The following is a 24,312-nucleotide window of genomic DNA, read 5'->3' as shown; positions in this document are numbered from 1 at the left end:
TATAATTAGTATGACCTCTATTGCGTCACTTAGGAATTCTTTGAAATCAGAATCAATGTCTTTCTTTTCTATAAGATACGCAATTTTCCTAATAAAAATGCACAGTTAATGAAAATTATATTTAAGTTGCAGTGATAAAATCTTTTCCTTCACAAAGAGAATTCTTGCTAGACTAAACGCTTATGTACTTCTAGATTATAATCGTCAGTCCTTCTAACATTAAGAAGACACTTTCTGACACCCGCGTCGAATTCTACACTTAAAATGCCTTGAAAAAATAATCCTCCTTCATCGCTCGCGGTATTGTGATCGTATTCAAGGGGTCAGCGCGGCTAAGGTTCTCGGTATGACAGTAAAGAGAAAGAAAAGATAGATAATTACCGGTGATAGCGTCGTCGTCGACGCAGTCACTTTGAAACTCCATCCTGTCCGCCGTGGAGCAACCTACGGTTAAGGTCGTCACCTCAGAACTGCACCTCGAGTCATCCTCGTTTCTCTTCTCCCTCCTCTCGGGAATATCCTCATCCCTCTCGCGTTCCTCGAGCTCCCTCTTCATTCTCAGAAGATCCTTATAGGTCATACCCTTGTCGGCCGGATTCCCCGACGTGGATCTCTTTCGCGGCGGGCTATCGGCGTCTAAATAATCCCCGAAATAATCGCCTTGCACCTGCAATGTACTGGAGGTCCAGCTGTCGTCCGAATCGGCGGCCCAAAACCGTCTGATTGTATCAACGTCATACGGATGAAAGTCTTCTATCTTTGGGTATCTTCTCGATCTGTTTGTCTTATCTTTCGAATTCATCTCGTCTTCAATCGTCCCACCCTCGTTTTTGTCAACTCTTCCGCGATCCATCGCGTATCTCATGTCTTTCTCGTCGAGGTGTCGTTCGACAGCGCGCGATCTCCTCGTCTTAGAATGTGAGCTCTCGGCGACACGTTGCTCCAGATCACCCGATCGTCTAACCTTCGATCGCAAGGCGCGCTCTCGTAGATCCCGGAAAGTCTCCTCTAGCTCCGAAGTTCTCTTCGACGAGGACATTTCTTCCAGGCTGTAGTCCTTGCGACTTCGGTTGCCGCGATTCGAACGCGCTCGCCGACCCATCCTCTCGTGGACGAGATACTCGTTGTTGGCCCGCCTCTTCTCGACCTCATAATCCAGCTTACGACCTCGCCGGTCCTCATTTCTCTCCTGGGCATGCCGCACCTTCTCGCCGTCGTGTCGGATGGACAGAGATTCCTGCTGGTGCTGGCTCCTGCGGCTTTCGCGCGTGTTCCGTTGATTCCGATTCACATCCGTCACTGTGAACTTGCCCAAGTACGGACAGGTACGTGGTTCGGGAGAGCTCGCTGCGACAAAAAGCAAACGCAAATCTTACTCTCGGAAAAAAATTTTAATAACTAAATAAAAAATATATTCGTGATATACCTAATCTTATCGCAATCTGGTAGTATAAAAATAGAATATCAAGATTAGATCAATAATTCCTATTTTTCTTCCTCAAACTAAATAATGTTGAAATAATAAATTAATTATAAATAAAAAAGGCGTTGAGAATCAGCGCAAAAAATGATATGCAAAATTATTATTACGAGTCTTTAATGACACGTTAATTACAGTCAAACGTCATAATATATACAAACATTGTACAGTTGAAGACTTGTAATAATAATTGACGCATCATTTTTCCGCGCTAGCTTCCAATGCCTTTTTTGTTTATAATTAATTTATTATTTCAATCTATTGAGAATCTTTAATTGACTTTTAATTAATTTTTGTAAACAAGATTGACTTATTGTCTTAAGACAAAACTAACATATAAATATAAATTTATATATATTCTTACGTTTAGAAGAAATCTTTAATAATCTCCTAATGTCGTAACGTACAATTCTGGCACTATAGTATTTGACACGAAACCAATATACCAAGATAATTTTATTCCAGAATAAAAAATGTTTATTTAAGAGTAAAATATTTCTCTGATAACAATAAGTATGATTGTTTCTATATTGATCCTATTTTAGGATAGACGAGTAGTATCATTATATTCGAAAATTTTTTATGTACGTGAATTTTTTATATACACAAAATATATAGCGAAATATAATATTTTTACTTTAAGAACAATATCAGCCAAAATATAGAATTTCAGAAAATATATCATAACAATGTGTAAGATTAAAAATGAGCAGATTTAAAGTAGAATTATCAAAGTACAATTAATATTATTTTTTTAATTTTTAATACTTTAATGCTTTGAGGGATTGTATATAAAGGATAATTTAAACATAATAAGAGTTCTTAAATTCAAACTTGATTTCCGGAATAAATAATAATTGTTTTAATAGCGTAATATACGCGAGATGATATAATATTTATATTGTGGATAGAGAGAATTTGTGATATGAGACAGAGTAAGAATACTGTAATAAATTTTTTAGTATTATTAATGACATGAAGTATTACGCTTGGTTCATTTAAAACATTAATATAACGTCGTATAATTCGCGATTTACGATTATGTTTTATATTTACGATAAAAGAGTTAATTTAATGCACGACATGTGCAAGAAATGAAAAATGGCAGCATGATAAAACGTATAAAAACGCGTGAACATTTATCGTGTACCTCAAGCGATATTTTTTGTCGCAATATTCGGTACACAGACCATTGGAATTTTATATAAATGTGATAAAATTACAAACGTATGTTACAAAACAATATTATTATTGTTACTAATATTATTATTATTATTATTAACATTACGAGTTATATATGTACATATATCCATAAACTAAAACATATAAATACTAATAAACGCAAAAGATATCGTAGATAAAAAGAGTTGCTGTAAATTAATGATCCTATCTACCGAAAGTAAAGTACTGATATGCTCGTAATTTCTACGGCCTAAGAAGAAACTTTGAAGTTGAGTCTTAAACGGAATTTTAAATGCCGTAACTTTAGAAGTTGGGACAAGAAGCTCGACGAAGGTTATCGATCCCTGCTAATGATACTTTCTTGTTAGTGAGAAAGTACGGTATATTTTAAACCGGGGAGAGAAAATTGTTTTGAAAAGAGCCACGGATGTCCGAGTCTCTCTATTCAGGGAGTTCACATAATCATATTATATCTCTTATGTATCCTAAGATGGTTGAAAATGTTATATAATGGTTCCAAATTTATAAGACTCAGGTTAATCGTTTTTCTGAAGTTGTAATTAATTTAAAGCAGTTACAGTTTGCTCCAAAAATAACGCAAAAACGTAACGTTATTTCTTACAACATTTTTATTTAAGAAATCTTATATTTCTGTAACGTATTTTCACTAATATCACGTAAATATTATCTTACACTCTGTATCGATTACTAAAAGTTCTTACACATGCGCATATATTTATCATTCTTCAATTTTTTTTCTTTTCTCAAACAAATTTTTCTCTTTGTATGCGTATAATATATGTGAGCCACAATAAATACCGCCAATCACACGCAAACAAGAATACGCATTGTGAGCTTAATGGAAGCTCGTTAGGTCGTAGGAAAGGAGAAAAAGAAGGCTCGGAGTCTTTAGAAGGCTCAAGAAAGTAACGGAAGACGGCGAATGGTTATAACGAGAGAGCGTAAATCGACCATAGGCAGACACAATGCGAACTCTAACGAGACAAATCTGACGACGCGACGCACCCTCGAGTAAAGAATGCCACTCTCCCCTAGTCCGATAAGCTGCATTATCGTTTTATCTCGATACCAAGCCTTCAAAACTCGGTAAGCTAACGATCAAGAGTCTACTCTTTTATACTTTACATTACAACAAAATATGTGCCTCAGGTTAATTGAAAGCACGTGAAATACGATGCTTACAAAAAAGAAAGAAAGAAAAAAAGCATACCGATTATCCTACAGGGAAAATACAGCGAAGGGTTTAATTGCTATTTAACGTCGAAAGAATTAGAAAAGTTCGAGTAAAGGGAGTCGGAAAAATTTACATTTACTTGCTCTTAATTAGAAAGCAAGATTCTGTTACAAAAGTAGTAAGATCTCACTTTTTAATTAAGTCTCAGAAAGATCCGCTTTAACAATGAGATACTTTTATTTCATTTAATCGCAACTTAATTATAAAAATACAAAAATACTTAAAGACTAGCAAAGGAACGTACATATAAATGGAAGATCCGAATTAATCATTTACCAAGAAATCAACTTCAATCTTATTTCCGTTTGTAGTTCAAAAATAGGATTCCACTTTGGTTTTTCACATTGCCGTTCCACTTTGCATTGCCGAATTTTATAAATTGATTTTAATGGCAGTTTGCGATATCGCAAAAATCTCGTTATTTTTACGGTTAATTAGACGCGATTTTACGACAACATAAAGGCGATCGGTCTGGGTGAAGGCGACTTGATTTTTCCGATTCGTTAGGCGATTCCCGGCACGAAGGACTTGCCTAAAAGGACGGGGTAAGGGCGGGTTATGGAGAGGTTGAGAGTCAGTCCCTTTGGTCTATCTCCTTTGTGTTCAATCGGAAGGGCGAGTCATGGACTGTACTGATTATTTATGCTGTAAAGCTTTATCGCTTAAATATCATGTGTCTCAATAATAAACTATATTTTTTAACTGTTAATTTGTCCAAATTTACAATTATATCGTTTGAATCAATATTAAAAGCTCTATAAAAAATAAAAAATAAAAAAAGGTCACAAAAAAAGATCTTACATCAACAAATAAAATCATCAAATATTAGAAAGAAATTCTTTTTAGTACAATTTATTTTAAAAAATAAATTACATTTTGGGTCAAATAAACTCAATATGTATAGCAGAGTTAAGTTTCTAGGCTGTTCTAAAATTTACAATATTAATTCTGGTAGTTTATCCTAATAATAATAAAAAATTATTATTTTATGAAAGCAGATCATATTTCCTTACTGTATATTATTTTGTATTTCGTATTAATGAGAGTAGTCTGCGCTTAATAACGTTGCGATATGTTATCATTGTAGTATGTCGCATATTGCAATTAGAGATATTCATATACATATATGAGGGAACGTATCTTGCCTTATCTCAATGTGCTAATCTACTCTGAGAATCGCGTAACAATGAAGTTTCGTAGTATCTAGTTGTCTCCGAAGATGTAACTACGCGGACGACTGACTATGAGTGTACTTTATAAACTTGAAAATATATTTTTTGTCGAATTAAAACAAATACAGATTCACATACCAATACATGTAACAGAAGTAAGATAAATATAAAGAAACATATTTTTATACTAGAGATTAATCCATTTTATCCTTTTCCAATTCCGTATATTAAATAACGAAAATTTATCGAAGTACATTATTAGATGGACACACATCAGCATATACATCTTTTAAATTCGCCAACACGACATTCAGTAATAACAAGTAAATTTTTATTTTTTATTTTATCAGTTTAAAAGTGATTTTATTGCAATTATGATATCGCTTTTATCAAAATGAGAATAAACGCAATATAATTTAAATAATTTTCACAATTTAAAAAATATTTTTCACTTTGTGTCGCACTCATTTCTTTACTTATTTCTAATTTTTCGCTTATTTTTATTTTTTCTAAAATTTTTACAATACAGTAAAAGACTTTTTGCAACATTCTGATATAATTTGTTATTAATAAAAGATCAATTTTTTAACACCTTTGTTTGTTAACATCGAGAGAAAAAATATTTTTAACATTAGGCATCAAGCTAAATGTAATTTCGCGATGTCCAGTTGTCCGATATTTTGTTGTGTCTCAAATCATAGCTTTTCGTTGCGAGTGATATTTATGTCCCACAGCGCAAATACTTATTGGCAACGAATCGCGCTTTCGATAATCGATAACAACCGCAAGCACTAAATTACCCAGCACAGCTTTCCCAACTTCCGCTAACCTGAAACCAAACTAGCTATCCAATCCGCTTTCGGAATAAAGAAAATTGTAGAATAATTAATCGTGACAGTTACCTGCATAGTGTCCCAATAGTGAGCTTCAGGTTCACGACCTCGTTCGCCCTTAATAAGTATTGCTAAATCTATGCTATATCGCGACTCGAAATCATGGCGGCAGAAATAAAATTGGAACAGCCTGGAGCCTCGCTGATATTTGCATACCAATTCAACCTTTCATATCACATAAAACTATGTTTTTATGTAAAAATTTTAACAATTTTGTTGCCAAATTGCTACCTGATCTAAAATAAATTAAAAAAAATACATGTCGCTTTATGCTTCTGTACAATTAACTGAAATCACTTTTTCGAAGCAATTTCCATTTATAGAGAAATTTGAAAGAATGTTTCGTCAATTCAAATATTCCATATAATTCGCAAAAAAATCCGTAAGTTGGAAATGAAAATCAAGGATTCGTTCAGTGTACGAGTAGGTTGTTTATGGGATTTGAAATATATAAAACTGGGAGTTTTAAATTGGAGTTCACAATAATAAAGAATTCTCTTTTTTTCTTGTTTCCTACCTGAAGAGAATGTAATACAATAAAAAATTAATCACGATCCATCGTGTCCATCTTGACAACAGTCCTCACCCTCTTCTCCTTCTAGGCCCTCTGCCTACGCCAGTTTTGACCCAAAAAGCCCTACGGGTAAACCGGTACCGCTTAGTCACAGCGGCATTATCCTGTCACATCCGCATCGTTTGCTGGCGAAGCGTGCCTCTTGACACGGCAGTACCAAGTTTTTAATTAATCGGTCGAGTGCTGCCTCCCTCGATTTTGCTTTCTGCCGCCTCGATCCCCTCCCTTCCCCTCTGCACCCCGCATAGACTCTTTTCAGAGAACGAAACGGCCGCCCCTAACGATCGATCTCGACGACGAGGGAAACGGATCGGAAATTTCGCCCCGTTATCGCGTGCTTAGTTTGCCTCGTTCATGTTCCTGTGGCGTGGGAGTTTCATTCGTTTTGCATCATCATGCGGCAACGAGAATGACGTAATGGTATGGGAATGGCTCCGCGCGATCGTAGAAATAAATTTTTTTTACATATCGCTCCTTTATATACATAATTTAAACAATTATATAATGACTTTTGATAAGTGAAAATCGATCGAGAAATATTCAAATTTAGTGCCTGATAATATTTTTTGCATGAATCTTACAACTTCCAGTTCAAACAAACTACACGCCGATTGTTTGTCCCGAAACTAGAAATGTAATCCTAAACAGAAGCTGAAATAATATCACAAATTACCAATTCAGCACAGAAGTTTGCAGCAACATTGCGGTGACATTTGCAATGTTACTGCAATAATGTTGAAACATTGTAATATTGTTGCAATATTATTGGAATAATCTGTGCTGTACTTAAGGATAGATTTACAATCAGTTTAACAATACAGATATTAATAAGCATTAAAACAAAATTAAGAAAACAGAAAAAACTATTTTTCAACTTGGCAGAAATTATTGATTAATTCAATAATCCGGCAAAAAGAATATATTCTTAATATATTCTTAATATAATCGAATGTTATTTTTATTATTTTCACAACTCTTAAAAAACCGTCTCTTTTAAATTGTAATGATTTTAATAATTTTTTTTAACCACCCTTTTCGAGTTATAATTTTATAAAGTTTTATAAAGTTAAGTTAGTTTATTTTTGAGAGGATATTTAACTTATTCATGTAATAACTCGAAAATTACGTTTTTTGAGTTATGTCACTTTTGAAGTAAGAGAGTAATATTAACTCTCAATTAGCGACATTACTGCCATCTCTTTTTGTATTAGACGGCAACGAAAATTTTCAAGGAAAGTATATTTGTATTTCTGTTACTTTGGCTTCTTCAAAGTAGAAGTGTTTCTTTTTAGCCGCGACTACAGTTTCGTGTGACTGAAGCTTCGCTTCTTATCGAAGAACTACGTCTACTAGAGATGAACGAAATCTCATATCTCATTATATGTATATGCACATTTCGAAAGAGTTAAAGCTTCATGTACTTTGCTTATCGTCGTTGGAAGTTAAATCGAATATATCGACCAGGAGAAGAGGGAAGTTTGTAAATAAGAGAACGGCCGCGCTTGTCTTCCGTTAGCGCGCGTTTTTCTTCACGGCGCAAGATAGATACGCCGATACGTCACGTACTTTTAGCTGACGATTTACATTCGCGAGTTTCGCGATACTTTTATCTAGGTGGGTGAAAAGCGAGGGGGAGGGGGTTAAAGAGACAGGCGATAAAAGTGGGCGCCAATTATTCTTCGAACGGAGAAACGAGATCGGCCGAGCACGGCGTTCTCTTTATTTCGTTCGCCCGGAAATGACGCCTCGATTCTCGCCAAAGCGATAAATTTCCAGCGGAAATAACTTTTGGCAGGGTAGATGGCGACGAGGGAATACACGGTAAAGGAGGACAGGAGACGGAAGGGTAAGTGAGACCCTCCACGAAACAACCGTGCGCGTTCGTCTTCGTTTGGAAAAAAAAAAGGTAAATCGGAAGATTCGAGGGATCCGTTTACGTCATTCGATAAATTACGGCTGTAATTGTAAAATAAATCATCTATAGGACGGATTCAAGAATATTTCTTTTCACAACCAAGTATTGTCATACCGAAATACGTTAAGCGGATTATCTTTAACTCATGCAGAGAAATAACAACTGATATTTAACATTTGACGCAGAAATGAATATGCGAAGTAAAGATATGAAGATAACTGTGTGTCTAAACGTTTAATAATCTTAACTCATTAATAATAATAATAATAATAATTCACGTTCAATCATTCAAAAATCATTCGTTCTTTGTTACGTTGTTACTTTGAAGTAAAGGGACGATTTGCGATGTCTCTATCTGTTTTCTATCAAACGGCAACAAAAACTAAATTTGTCTTATCGAAGAACTACGTCTACTAGAGATGAACGAAATCTCATATCTCATTATATGTAACGGTAAATAAAATATTTTGTTAATTATCAGTGCCAGGTGAATTAAGACTTAATTAATTATACCTTCCCTGATAGAAATGCATGCAATTTTCTTAGACATCCATGCTGTCTAATATTATCTACTGTATTCGCATTAATTGTAATACTGCGTAGGAGATTTGTATATAAAAACTTGATAGAGCGTTTCATTCAATGAAAACAATTTTCCTAATAAAATATGCAATTTGCGTATATACGTTTATTTTTGGTATGTTTAGTATTTTTGTTATCTTGGCGAAAAGAATAATTTTGCTGAAGTTTCTAAAAATTAAGTTAGATCTAAAAATAATTGTGATGGATCATCAAAATAATTATGTAGGAATCGCAAACATGATCAGCAATGCTGCAAGAAATTTTGTGTTGTGTGATTTTAACAATCAGTTTAAGCGTCATACATTTATAATTATTTTGATAATCAAACAAAATTAGTTTCAGATCTGTGTTTAGCTAAATTTTTAGATACTTCAGGAAAACCGTCTTTTTTGTGCTGTTTTATTCAACAAATGGATTCACAGATTTTGCATCTTTGGTGCGCAGTACTGTAAAGCATTACATTGATTAGAATTATAAGTAGTTTTAGTTGTTAACAACTCGATAAAGTTATAAATATAACTGCCCAAAAAATATATGAAATTTCTATCACAGTTTATTTCATTTTTAATTCGTTATACAATCCGTCACATTTCGACGGTGGCGTTTCGTATCTAAAAAAGAATGTCAATAAACTTCAGTATTCATAGAGCTTATTTTCGCTTTATCCATTATTATATTAGGTATAATAATGAATATTCTATCATTTCGCTGAAAGTTGATTCTGCTAACAACTGGAGCACATTAAATGTGAAAATCGAAAATACAATAGCCGCACGTAGAACTTGATTAATTAATCAATCATATTCAACGCTTTCGATTTAGCTCGTACACTTAAATTATCGTATACTGATTCATTATTCCGTTTATTATCGTTGGCACTTTTCGCAAATGAGTGTAAGAGAGAGAGAGAGAAAGGGGGGAAAGAGAGGAAGAGAGAGAGATTCCATCGAGGTTCTCGCAACATAGCAGAAAACTCGTGCAGCTATGCAGAAAAATGGTCCGTCAATTCTGCGCAGCGTATCGCATCGTGCGACGCTATTCTACAAATAAACGGCGCGCAGTAGTTCGAAAATATTCTCCATGGCCATCAGCAGCGTTTTATCGAAGCGAAGCGCGTATCTTCGTGAGTAAACACGGATGACAACTGGTGTAATTAAACCTGAGTGCGCGGCAGAAACGTCGATCGTTGCTTGATTATTATTGGCCAGGCAACATTTCAACCTGATTCCGTCGAACGTAACCGCCGACATAATTTTGTGTCGCGAATATTAAACCGTTAGCTATAACTCGATGCGATCGCCTCCGCTCTCGTGAAATATCCCGCAAAATTCATCGAACTAATCGAAATACCTGCGTCACCGCGTACCTCGTTAGAAACTGGAGTAAACAGGAAGCCGTGCCGAGTGAAAGGAGACAAAGTTGAGTTAATAACCAAACTTGCTGATGACGATTAATATGTGGTAAACGTAGAGAAAAGTATACTTTTTTCTCTGATTTTTTAAAAGAGAATAAAAAAAAATGCGAGTGCAACAGTACGTCGTTAAAACGAACAAGATAGGAAACATGCGGTAATAATCTTGAATTTTCCAACGTTCATCTTTTTACGACAATTTAAGAATTTGAAATTTACTGTAAATATCACAGTAAAAGATGAAAATAGAAAAATTGACTAAATTGTCCCTTTCAGAAATGTTCCACTTAAGATTTAACAATTTTCAGACTGAATTAGACATTAACATTATTGGATTTAAGAGGGAGTATTATAAATGCTAGAACGAGTTGATGAAAAGGAGCATACCGTTTTTCATTAATCTCGCTTTTATTAAATTTCCCCGAGTGTGCGGAAATGAACGCGCGAGAGCGTCTCTTTTGGAAGATAAAATTATTTCCATAATGCGTTGCGTATTTCTCGAACGCGGAGCAATAATAAGCCAACTTGGCCAATTCATGTTTTTCATGATGTGATTTTATTAATTACGTCGAGTGAGTGTTCTTTCATTAATTAATACAGCCCAATTTAATATTATGATTTAAAATTTCCCATTCCATCGAATTCCGCCATACGCCGCAATGGTTGTCAATTCGTCATTTATTATTCCAGCTACATTGTATCGATTCGACTTAATTAATTTAGCTGCGAAACAACCACTCGTTGCATATAACATAAAATAGATATCAATTAGTAAACTGGCATAGTGCAATCAGCAAGACACTCAAATGAAAACGATGTTTCTTTTTTGTCGCTTAGTTCTTTTTCGTTCTCTCTCTCTCTCTCTCTCTCTCTCTCTCTCTCTCTCTCTCTCTCTCTCTTCCTTTCTCTCTCTCCTTCTTTTCCAGAGGATAAACGCACACGGCTTCTTTCGTTTAATCTAGACGTACTTGTACTACGATTTAAAATGATCAAAGTACCGCTGTAAGAAACAACGTTGCCTCGTAATAAAAGTTTCATGAAGCCGAACGAACCGGAGAAAATCTGAAGTGCCAGCCGGAGGAAAAACAAGGAAGCAAAGGAAACAGAACGGACATAATAGAGAAATAAAGAGGACCGTCCGGTGAGGATCGGTGCTCTGTATTATAAAACATTGGGATAGTATAACGGCGATATATGGCGGAATTATGAAACAGCCGTAAAGAATCGAAGAGATAAAGGAAAAAATAGGTCCACTTCGAGACTTGAACGACACGGAGTTATCATTGAGATTTTAGTAATCAACCGCCGTTTTCTCCATCTTTCCTCTCGAGTTAATTATCGCCATTTCAAAGCAGTTTCTGAATTAGCTTCCGATTATTCCGGCTGCTCTTCACTAATTGTAAGCGCAACTTCGCCAGCGAACCGAGAAGAATCGTTCTCGAGCGGAACAGTCGCGCTAGATCATGAACTTACCGAAACTTTCGGTGAAGAAGGAGTGTATCGGAGAACTCGGAGAGTGCGGCAAGTTGTGGTTATAGTTTCGAGCGGAACGAGGTTCATTAAAACTGGACAAAGAGATGGAGAGGAAAATAAACACAAGATTCGTGCAATCCATTAATCTATGACAAGTTCAAGATTTGAGATGCGCTATCCTAAATTATATCCTGAATTAACATTTTATTGATATTATATGGACTTTATACCAATATTTTATTTTATTACGATATAACTCAATGACAAGATGTAAGTATACTCGAGACAAAATATATTTTCGGAATATATCAAAATGTTTTGAAATAGATTATATTTAGCAAAAAAATATTGAGAAATATTTTCAATTTCTCAATTTTCAATACATTATCATTTTAAACTAAACTTCCACAATTACAGATCAATTAAAAGAATTTGTGTATTTATAAATAAAATATTTTTTTCTCTGAAATTTTTTTCAAAAAAAAAAATAAAACAAAAAAATTTTATGTCTTTTACATTATTGCTTATTAGTATAACACTAACATAATTTCGTTATAAGAACTTTAATCTTTCTTTCTTCTTTTGTAAAATAGTATTTTTTTATAACAAAGATACTAAATAAATCTTTTTCATTAAAACTTCTAAAACAAAATTTTAACTATACTAAAATATTTCTTTAGATACATAAACATCTCGCAACACACTGCCGATTGAAATAGAACGCGAGTCTATTAGGATTAAATTAATATATTAGGAAAATTTTAATATATTGTTTTTAATAAGTTTTAGTAAAATTTTTATTTAATAATTAATATTTTATAATGATTTTTTAGTAAATTTAAAAAATTCTCAAAATTTCATTATCGATAAGAATCTATAAAATAAAAATGTATTTCTTCACTTTATTTCCCCCCCCCCCCTTCCTCTTCTCTCTTCTTCTAATTATATTATTTTTTTGGACGATGCAATGTTTTCAATCAGGACAATCTCTCTCTTTCTCTCTCTCTCTCTCTCTCTCTCTCTTTGCTTTTCTTTTTCCTATCTTTATTATATATATATTTGCATATTTTTTTCTTTCTTTTCTTTTTTATATTTACATCCTGTTCTTGTAAAATACTTTTCTTTCTTTCAATTATTTGCTTACTTTTGTATATAATATCTATACGATTCTCCTTTGCTTTTCTAATTATAAGTTTGTTCTTAAAGGACTTGCTGTAGGATACTAATAAATGCTATTCATTTATCAATCTTACTCTCTCTCTTTCACATCACTTACTTACTACATTAAACTTATCAATGAATGCGATGCAACGATGGTACTCTAAAAGAGATTCTAGAGGAGAGGATCGCGGAGAGGATATTTCACGACTCGCACCGTTAACTCGCCTAGTGAAGTTCACCAAGAAGAGGAAGCTCAGAGGAGAGAGGGGAAGGGGAGGGAAGGATGCTAGCGATGGAGGAGACTAGCAGGAGTCAGGTGACCCGTGTCAAGTTCAAAGACGCGAATGCTAACCCCGCTACTAACGTTTACCTCGTGTTCGTGAAAGGCCACTGCCGCCAAAAAGAGAGAGACTGCCGTGGAACATATCGAGGTCCCCCTGATCGAACCACCGTGAAAACGCCGGGGTCCTCCGACGCAGAAATTATTTTCTTCGTGACTTTAATCCCGGTTTCCGGCTGTTAGACGCGACGACCTTAACGTGTTCGTTTTTACGCTTTTCGAAATTTCTTCGACAATGTATGTGTATGAGTGTGAGAGAGAGAGAGAGAGAGAGAGAGAGAGAGAGAGAGAGAGAGAGAGAGATAAAAGCGTTTATCAATATTGTAAAGCAAGTTTTTTAAGAATATAAAAATGACAAGTACATAGAAAATATTATAAAAGAAAAGACGGTACTCAAAATAATAGTACCTACAGAATAAAAATAAAAAAAAACACAAAGATAGGAATAGAAATAAATAAATAAAAATTAGTAAAAAAAAAGAGAGAGAGATTTGCACGATCCATTTCTTTTTTTTTAAAAGAAAAGTGCGCTTCTTTTTTCTCCTCCTGTACAGGATGATATCGACGAAAAGGACGAATTGAAACGTTCCCTTGGCCGCTCGTACATATCCGTCCGCATTTTGACGGCCATCGATGTCGGTGCGCGCGCTTTTCCATAATCGCGTTTCCCATTATCCACTCCGTGCCGGATACCTTTTTATAGCTGGCGCCTCGGAAACTCGCGTTAGCTCGAAATGCGCCGACGCCGCCGACTTCTGCATTAACGAATGCATTAAGGATTATCGGCACGACACAATAATCGCGTTAGCCCGTCCGTATTTATACGCGGCGGCGTGTTCGTTGCACCGCATCGCGGGCGTGCGTATATTTTCGCAGATTTGATTTTCTACTTCTATAACGGGCAATACCCTGCGGGAGCGGCGGTGGAACGGTGGAGTTTAATGAGATTAAGCGTGAAAAACGAGCGTCCATTGTATAATGCATATCGCGGTGGTATTCGCGACGTGGTCTCTCCCTCTTCCTCTCTTTCTTTCTCTCTCTCTTTCTCTTCGTTTCCTCAATTCGCAATTTAATATCTCACGAAAGTGAGAGACGACTGTCACCCTTCTCTTCCTCCTTCTCTCCCCGCCATCTTTTTTCACCGCTCCTTCCTTTTTTCTCTGACGAAAAGCAAACCGAAGCTCTCGGGAGACGTCTACTGGCGCACGAGCTCCTTTTTTCACGACTGCCTCTCAATGTCGACAATGTCACGACTGAGAACTTTTCTGATGAACTCACGTGTCGTCATTTCGCTCGGAATGCGGAATTCGCGGCGAATGACTAACTTTACGTTGTACATAAATTCTTTATCCTGAAATTATCGTTAACAACATGTCATCCTGCCATTAGGATATAACAAAGTTAATTTGAAGTTTAATTTTATAACATAACATACTAAAATATTATCGCTTGACAGTTTATTGTTGTTCCAATTATTTGTCTAAAAAATTAAAATATAAACTGATTAAAAAACATGTTTAAAATATGGTCTATTTCAAAATTATCATTAAATTATTTTCAATATCTCTTAATATAATAACAGGAGTTTTTATTAAAAGAAAAAAATAGTAGCATATACGTTTTATGAATTTAAACAATATATATATAAAATAATAAAAGATTTTTAATATAGAGAAGTAAATAATATTGTGGAATGAGTGCAATGTTAGAATGGTAGAAATTTGTTTTAAAACGAAAGCCGTGTTCTTTGCGGATAACAAATCTGTTCGTTTCGCATAACTTTGCCGTGGTTACGGCGTTAGCGGGTCGCTCAAACTTCGTACAGAGAAACAATGGGTTCTGAAACAACTGCGATACGAGCTCGCCTGCCCCCGAAAACACACACACACACACACACACACACACACACACACACACACACACACACACACACACACATATATATATGAAAAAAAGACAAAACAAAAAAAAGGAAAACGGATGTCGCCGTGTCGACGAAAGTCAGAACGACAAATAATTCGTCAGAACGATCAAGCGCGGCGCCCGATAGAAATTCAATTCCCCAAGGGCGGCAACGCGTAAAAATGGCGCGTCCAACGAGATGGAATTTTTGGCACGCGTTTTTTTTCATACTTCATTGTGTTCCCAGTGTTCTTTCTCTCTTTTTCCGGGCTCCTCTTTGTCCAACTTTGCGGCACGTTTTCTCTCAGGCCCGGTTAGATCGGTTCGTTATGCGGCTACAGAGTTTTCCGTTCCCATTGAGTTTTCCAGCCTAGGGACCGGTGTCCTCCCTATACCAGTGTGGGAAAAAAAAGCGTCGCAGGCAAATTAATTCGCGTGTTTGCGTCCTCGAGGATCGGCTCTAAAGGCCCCCACAGCCTTTGTTTCAATAATTCTATCAATTTTTCTCTTTTCGGCAATCTCCCGTCGCTCCGCCCGCTCCGGCATTTTCATATTTGACTCGATTATTTTATGTCGTCCGACGCACACTGCAGTCCGCTATTAAATTTCGATTGGGATTTGCTTAATAGTTTTATCGTCCTCCTCTTCATATTTCCAATTTCATCTCTCTCTCATTTACCTTTTTCTACGTCCGCTACGAATACGGCAAAAATTACGAATTTTTACTCCACAGTTTCGCGATTGAGAAGATGGATGTTTGCTGATAAATTTACCTCTGACCGATATTTTTCTGAAAAATGTTACTGAAGCGTAACAAAGAAGGATGACTTTTTTACGAAACAATGGATAACTTTATAAAGAGCTCATCTATAAAAATTTTCATGAATTTTTTTCTACGACAAGATAATAAACTTACTTAGCGGTGCAAGAAATTAATGTGCTTCCTTCAACAGATAAAATCATTTATTCTCACGTTCTTCATAATTATCTTGCAAGAAATTTTCGATTCTAATTATCGATAATTTTATGCCACCACATAACAATCGATAAAAACATTCCTTTCCTAAATAACATCTTAATTTTGACATAACATACATATAGCTTTATAGATAATATATTCTTTTCAATAAATATAATAGTGATCAAAGTTGTAGGCTTTTTTAACGATTACGCAAACTGAAACGTTATAAGCGTGCAAGGATCGTAACTAGAGAGGCTTCAAAAGCGAAACGTGGTCTATTCACCGCGAACGGGGATGCGATCCTCCCTCTGAAAAGTTTTAATGGACGCTTTACTGTTCGCCGAAAGTACTTTAATTTTATCGGCAATACCAATTATGCATTCCGAGCATATGAATTACGCGTACTCGGAACATGGGCGTATAATATATATTACTTGAACTTTCTACCGCAATAACGATGCTTTATGCACCGCTTTTCGTATCATGTTCGTTATACAAAGTATTCTATGAAAGGATTATATAATACTATATAAAGTAAGGTTTTCTACAACATAATTTATGATTGTTACTTTGCCAGCAATTTTGAAAAAAACTTTTTGCTATGGAGATCAGATAAAAGTTTTACACTGAAAAAAGTCTGCAAGTAGTAGCTACCAAATGTTCGGTGAAATAGTTTCAATCAGATGTTCTGTTATAATGAAACCCAAAAATAATTTTATTGTTATAAATATTTAGTAAATATTACCAAACATATAACCAATCTTTCGATAATAATTACTAAATATTTAGAGAAAAGTAAGATTATTTTTGATTATATTAATTGACCATTTAATTAATTAAAATGATTTTATTTAACATTTGGTAGCTATTACTAAATTCTTTTCTCGATATATCTTGTTCTCCGTAATAATTTTATTTTTCAATTTTTGGTATCAAACGATAAAAATATTAATTTAAAATTGAAGTTAAGAGAAAACCATAAATTAATCGTCTATAAATAAACTTACAAATTAAATAACATTTTCGCTTTAAACATTAAATTAAAGAGCTTTTATTAATCTTTATAATAATTTAATTGGATAATATAAATTAATTTCCATATAAATAAATGTCTCCTTAAGAGAAAATTTAACGTATATTAATTGAAAAATTATGTATATATTAATTGAAAAATAAAATATGGTTAACTCTAAAACCTTTTTGTTTTTGACTTTACTGACATTTTTATTCCAAACTATATTAAAATGAAGATAAAATGTTTTGTTTCTAATTTAATTTATTTTAAATTTATTTTAATCTCAGAAACATATTGCAGCGTGGTAACCTCATATCTTACCAATTTTTGTCCTGTGGCTATTTTTAAAGAAAAATTTCCGTTTTTTTTTCTTCGTGAAAGTCCTTCGGAGATTCTCCGTAATTTCTAGGTTTTAGGCACCAACAGAGTTTAATAAGAGAATCCGGGTTCGTAGGGCTTCCCGGTCAACATTATGTATGCATCTTATGCGGAGGTACGTGCGGCAAGTACGTGTAATCGATGACCACCTTTATCGCGCTGCAGGATGTGATTGCGATAGTCTGCTTTGTCGATCGTGCTGAGGATTCGTAAAATCATCGTTAATGCACTGCAATCCTACCCTCCCCCGCAGTCGTTTGACTATAACGATGCAGCTAGGGGATGGTCGCGGCATAAACGACATTTCGGAGGGCGGGCGTAACGTGAGGGAAAGAGAAACGCATGGATAGAGGACGTTTTTAGCTGAGTTAGTATATTCGGTCGCTTATGTAATCAATATACGAGGGTGAGAACGAAGAAGAGATGGAGGAGAGGAATAAGAAGAGAGATTGGGAGAGGGAGAGCACGTCAGCGGAAGCGTAAGTACGACGATAGGAGGGTGCGAAAGAAATAGAGGGAAGTTTATTCCGGCAGAAATACGCGAGGGAATGAGGAAAGGCCAAGATGGAAAAGATGGAAGGATCGTGTGCTTTGTGCCATTTAAAGGGATGAAAAGTATTGAGTATTTTAGAGACTAACCGATATCGCGCGTCGGAGGGGAATTGCACGTTATAAAAGCGGGCGAGATAGTCGTTAATTGGTGAGTAGTTATTGGAAATAGATTTCTATAATGCGATAACACAGCCGGTTGTCGATGCCATTATTGTCGCTCTGAAATATTAATTAATCCTAATAGACTCGCGTTCTGTTTCAATCGGCAGTGTGTTGCGAGATGTTTCCGTGAAGCGAAGATGTGTTTTCAAAACTTATTTCCGAAGATGTGCTTCAAAAAGAATAATTTCCGAAAGACTATCCCTAGTGAAAATTATTCTTAAAATTCTCTTAGATTCAATCTGCAGAAAATTATAATCTCTAAAATATTATTATATAATATAATAAACTAAATTATTTGTTTTTTTATTCATCTTTTTAGTGAGTGGAAAACATTTCGAGTATCAATCTTCCCTATAAGTAGGGTATCTAAATTTTTTACGTCTCACTAGATTGCGTTTGTTGGATGTCGTATAATTCCAAGTTTCATTATTTAGTATACGGTGCGCTCGATCCTACATACTCGGCGCAATGGATATCCTCGCGCGAACTTTCGAAAGCCATAAACATCGTCGCCGCTGCTAAAGGCGGCTGCTAAAAATTATACGCTTTCTTGGACACGCGGCCATGCCGTTCAGTTTTCTTGAATTATCGGTACCCTCGCGCCGCAGTTCGAGCACAGTTCAAACGATTGGTACGAAAATCTCGCTATCAAGGCGCCGCCAAAGCTCTGAGACATCCTCCCCTCGATGCCTCTCACCCGGATTCCCACTTTCAAAAGAACGCTCGGCGGGCGAGGACGAGGACAAGGACTGGTCTCTCCTAAGCTCCCTTTTCGAGCTTGAGTTGGACGAGATCCACGGGAGAAAAAAGGGTAGGAGCCTTGGCCGACTCTGGGATGGACCTTCCGCTGACGTCGCCGGCAATCCCTGCGTTCGTCCACCCGAGAAGAACTCGGCAGTTGCACATCTTGCAGTTTCGGTTTTTGCAGTCCGTTCCGCTCACACACTGAGACGCAGCATTCGGTTTCGTTGCCTCTCACACACCCCTCTTGTCGCTCTCCTTTCCACCTCTTCCTCCCTCCCGAGCTTTTCTTTTTCTTTCTGCTCCTTCTTCCTCGTCGCTTTTTTCCTCTCCTCTTCTTCCCTCGTACTTCGTCCCTTCTCCTTGGCTTTCCGCCTCCGGTGCTTTTTCGCCCATCAGACCATGGATACCCCGCCCGTCCGAGCTCGTGTCTCTGGTCTACGTCTGTTTCTTGTGTATCGCTTCCCGTTCTTCGTTAAGGTTTCCGACACTTTAATACGTTATGTCGTTTTGTTCCCCTTCTTGCATTGCGACTGCTGTTTTGTCCGTTCGCAATGTAACTATTTGTATTTGTCGTCCGGTGACAATGTGTTGTAATGCAACTTCTTAGTTATCATTCTTAATAGAATTACTTAATTATTTTTAGGCAGATACGAGTAGTGTACGCATGTATTACTTTTAATATTATTATTAAATTATATCAGTAATGTATACACACACACACACACACACACACACACACACACACACACACACACACACAAAACAACAATAACACAAATAGTTTTGAAAAAAAGTTAATTCTCAAATTTTTCAGATTTTTCAAATTATCTGTGTCTTTATATAAATTTATCAGAAACCTACTATAAAATAAAAAATAAAAAAAATGTTTTCTAGTAAAGACACATTATAACAGTGAATTTAAATGTGTTACTTTTTGGAGATTTGTTTGAGAGACAAAGCGAGAAAGTTCGAGAGCTGCACGATTTCTTTCATTCTCTCATGGATCTCTTTCGATATTCCAAAAGGCCTCGTGACGTTCAGATTTTCACCGATCTTAAAACACTCACAACCGTTTGAATGAGAGGCATCTTATGAAAGAGAATCTTACTCCGAGTTAATGAAGAATCTTTCGACATGTACAAAAATGGTATACTAATGTGCGCGCGCGACGACGGTCTTTAAGAAAGTACTTAATTTGTTAATTAAAAGGAGGTTTTTTTCGTGCTTTTCTAGTGCGATACTTGCTCGGTGATTAAAATAATCAAAAGTCGATGATAATTTAGATGTCTGTACGTGTATGTATCTCCTGCCCTCCGAAAAGTTGATGTACATCAAATGTAAAATTCATATTTTGTGATACGAATTTTGTAAATTAGGGACTAAAATTGTTTGCAAAATAAAATTTTTTACGTTTACATATAAATATTTCAGATTTCGAATAATATAAGTTATTATTTTGAATCATTTAAAATATTTATACAACGACTGTTTAAAATAAACTTACATTTAAAGAAAAAACATAGTGATGGTAGCTATAAAAGTTACAGCTATACAGCTGTGGTTTTATTTTTTTTTGTTAGGGCTTTTTGAACTGATGAAGACTTTATGTTGATCAACGTCATTTCATTTTTGCATATTCTCGTAACTAATAAAAAGTTAATGTATTATTCCAACACCTAACTTGCTCGGTTTTTGGTCATTTCTATGTGATATTTTTGCTGTGCAAATTTTAGCTTACTCTCTATTTTCTTTTTACAACTATACAAGTTTCATACGTAGAATTAATCTACATAGTTAAATAAACTTTTTTCTAGCTGCAATAACTATAAAATAATTTATTCAGCTCTCTCTCCTCTCTCTCTCTCTCTCTCTCTCTCTCTCTCTCTGTACATTAATTCTACGTATAAAACTTATATAGTTATAATTTTTATAGTTGCTACCATTATGTTTCTTTTTTCCTGATTGTAAGTGACATTGATTTTATTGTAGCGCAGATTTGCTGTGCTTCGAATTCTATTTGCTTCATTCTGCAGCTTATCTCATTGGTTATATAAATATCTCAAAATTGGTTTTACAATTACTTTTTTGTGTTTTTGCGATACAAAAACATCACTTTCTATTACCAATTCTTCAAATACCAACGTTACATTTAAAAAACAAGTCAGATTTAGAAAATTTATATTGTTAGCGCAGCTTCTCGCGCATGGAAGCTCTTTCGTTGTAATCAACACTACACAGACGGTATTAATGACTCCGGAAACGTAATCTGCGAAATTCGCGACAAGCGGCAACTCGATTTCGTCGGATCGTATAGAACCCAGATTGTCACTCGGGTTCCGGAAAATCAAGAAGCCGATTAAATCCTTGTCGGTGCTCCTCGAGTGTATCAGATCTTGTGTTCGGACGCGCGTTAGATTTTCAGGTCGCGTATATCCACGAGATGTGCTTCTGGCTCCTGATAGACAGGCCGCAGGTGGCTTGCCTAGTGCGTTCTATCGACGCGCGCACGCGGCCGACCGTGTCCATGGGCCATCTGAGAATTGGCAATTTGCTTGCAAATTTCGTGCGACGTACCGTCCGTCGTCGCCCGCGGGTCTCGTTTCTCTACCGCATCTAGGAGATTCTTCGAATTTCACGGAATGGCGGAGTAGCCTTTGGACGATACCGTCACGGCGACGCGAGTCAATCTTCCTTACGTGAAAGTGTTCGGACTGCATTTCCTTGTAATTTATATTTTCTCGTGTTTGTGATATATTGTAAATATTAACGTAATATTTAGAAACATACAAGGAACATCCCATGGTTTATATTTTATTCTCGTGAAGTTAATTAATAAAAATGATTCTATTTTCACGATCAAAATGGATCTTAGTTCTTAATAATATCAAAATAAAAATTTTTACAAATACATAAAATATGACAATTTCATATTTTCGTTATATAAAAATAGATAATAATTTTTGTATCTCATTTCGATTTTAGTCGTGATATTTTTGATGTCAATATTTTTCAATTTCTGAGCCGTTATTTAAAACTCGCGAAAAAATGCAAGATTTTCAAAAAAGAACTTGACGTCTACGGTCGCGTGCATAATCGTATCCATGCTCGCAACCACAAAACATTACTACGATTGCTTGCTAATTTATATTATGCTCGAGAAGGAACAAATAAGCTGAGAAAATGCGTTTCTACTTTTTTTTTTCGAAGCAACACAACTCATTTGCGTATTCCTTCGGCAAACGTAACAAACTTATGTTTTTCATTCTCACTCGGCGTATGCCATTGGAATCTGCCTTGCAAATTACGCGGCGTTGTTAGCCGCTCGCGGACATATCCTTATTTTCCTTGAGAAAACCCTTGTTACGACCGGGCGCTTACCGAGGATCCTTCGCAACAAAATTATGTTTCTCATTTCTACTTCCTGCATTTGATTCGAGTTTCACTTGCAAATATCGCGATGCCGTTCTCCCTTAGCGACGTTATTTTTCTCCCTAACTCCGAGAAGTTTCCATCGCGTTGTGCCAGGTAACAAGGATTTTCCGCGTCGAAATTACATCTCGTTCGCCGCTGTATCTCGAATGCTGCAAGCTATTCCGCAACAGTCATTTAAACGTCTCGTATAATATCGCAAAATATTCTTCTTTCTTCGACGCTCTCGCTAACAAAAGAACAGTCCGGACTGTCCCCTTACCGATTTTGATGGATTTTGGATATGTTGTATAAAGCATCTAAAAGTGTTAGATCTATATACCTTTTTTTATCTACTTAACCAAAGGTTTAGGAGTCAAAACAATCCCTATTAATTAAATAGGAGGTTAAGTTAAAAAATTTAACATTTTCGAAAAATGTGAGTGACCTGTTAGATTACCATAAAACTTTTGTATAAAATATTTTTTCATAGTTTCGAATATAATTACTAAAAATAAAAAAATTGTTATTTTCGAGGGATTGCTTCGAGATGATTCTCTTAATAAAAATTCGATTTTCCAAACAAAAAGAACGATTTTAACAGATTCTTTTCTTCGTGAAAAATTCAATTTTCCTAAGCAAAAGGGGCTATTTTATAAATCAATCATCTTGCCCAAAAATGCTTTCTTTTCATCAAAAGAGCTATTTCAAATCGACTTTTTTGGAAAAAGAAAAGAAAAAGATTTTAGAGAATCGTTTCGAGAATCGAACATTCCTATTTCAATTACTAAATCTTGTAATAAGTAGATAAAAATAATATAGATTTTATATCTTTTAATTTTGTACAACAATGATGCATAACTTGCGGTTCAAATATCAAACGTACATGTATCTCACTTTAAATTCTAAAAGTATATAGTGTATACCAATTTAGCTACAAAAACAGACTTATATACGTTCCAGGTTCAAAATTCGCGACTAAAGTTTCGACTCGGAACTAGACGCGCGGTAAATCCTTATCGTGCCTTACCTCTACTAGACGGTAAAAAAAGAAAACGATTAGCTGAAATTTTCAAGCAACCTCGGCGCCGGGGTCTCGTAGCGAAACAGCGTATATAGGACTTAAGTAAACGGTAACGGACGCCGGTAACGGGATTACCCGCCTATGTTTCTCGACCGCGCGAGTGTATATGATTTCGATTATCTCCCTACGTGCTCTTATCACGAGGCAATTTGCCGGAATTTCCTAAAGACACGAGACACGCGCCGAGAGAACTGAAATACACGTCAGTCGTTGGCCGTGTCTCGTTATTCCATCACGTGCGCGAGCCAGAGCGATGAGGGAAACGTTTTTCCATAGTCAGGAATGACTGTTTTCCTTCATGTCGCGAGTTGCATGCGCGAGTAAGTGCATAAGTGTCTTTCTTCATCTCTTTCGCGAAATTGACCGAAACGTGAAATACTCTGCTGTAACTCTGGCCGGCGGTCAGAACGCGACAATTGTTTTCCTTTAATTTAACCGGAGTTCTCCGTCATCAACGGAATCGGTCAGCCATGTCGGTCACGTTTCTCGCACCCGACCGAGAAGTCAGACATGAGGAAGCGCGCGGTCCTCCTCGTCGTATCCGCTTCAGACGTCGACCTTCCTTTACAGTCTACAGACTGTGCTTCGTCCAGTTTCCTCGAATTAACTCATCTTTCACCTCCGTTGCGCTCGAGAGGTCGGTAGAGAGAGAGAGAGAGAGAGAGAGA

The 24,312-nt window shown here is 35.9% G+C and overlaps 1 protein-coding gene across 1 annotated transcript in view; it reads right to left on the bottom strand.

The window, feature by feature from the left end:
* Positions 1-24,312, bottom strand: part of LOC108750299 — a 304,877-nt gene that overhangs the window by 3,346 nt on the left and 277,219 nt on the right. The window contains exon 10 of the mRNA XM_018489664.1: positions 382-1,347. Coding sequence (XP_018345166.1) covers positions 382-1,347 — 966 coding nt within the window. The remainder of the gene's footprint in view (positions 1-381; positions 1,348-24,312) is intronic.

The sequence above is a fragment of the Trachymyrmex septentrionalis genome, unplaced genomic scaffold (genome assembly GCF_001594115.1).
Source record: "Trachymyrmex septentrionalis isolate Tsep2-gDNA-1 unplaced genomic scaffold, Tsep1.0 scaffold11, whole genome shotgun sequence".
Classification (NCBI taxonomy): Eukaryota; Metazoa; Arthropoda; class Insecta; order Hymenoptera; family Formicidae; genus Trachymyrmex; species Trachymyrmex septentrionalis.
This window is presented reverse-complemented; position numbering and strand designations above follow the sequence as displayed.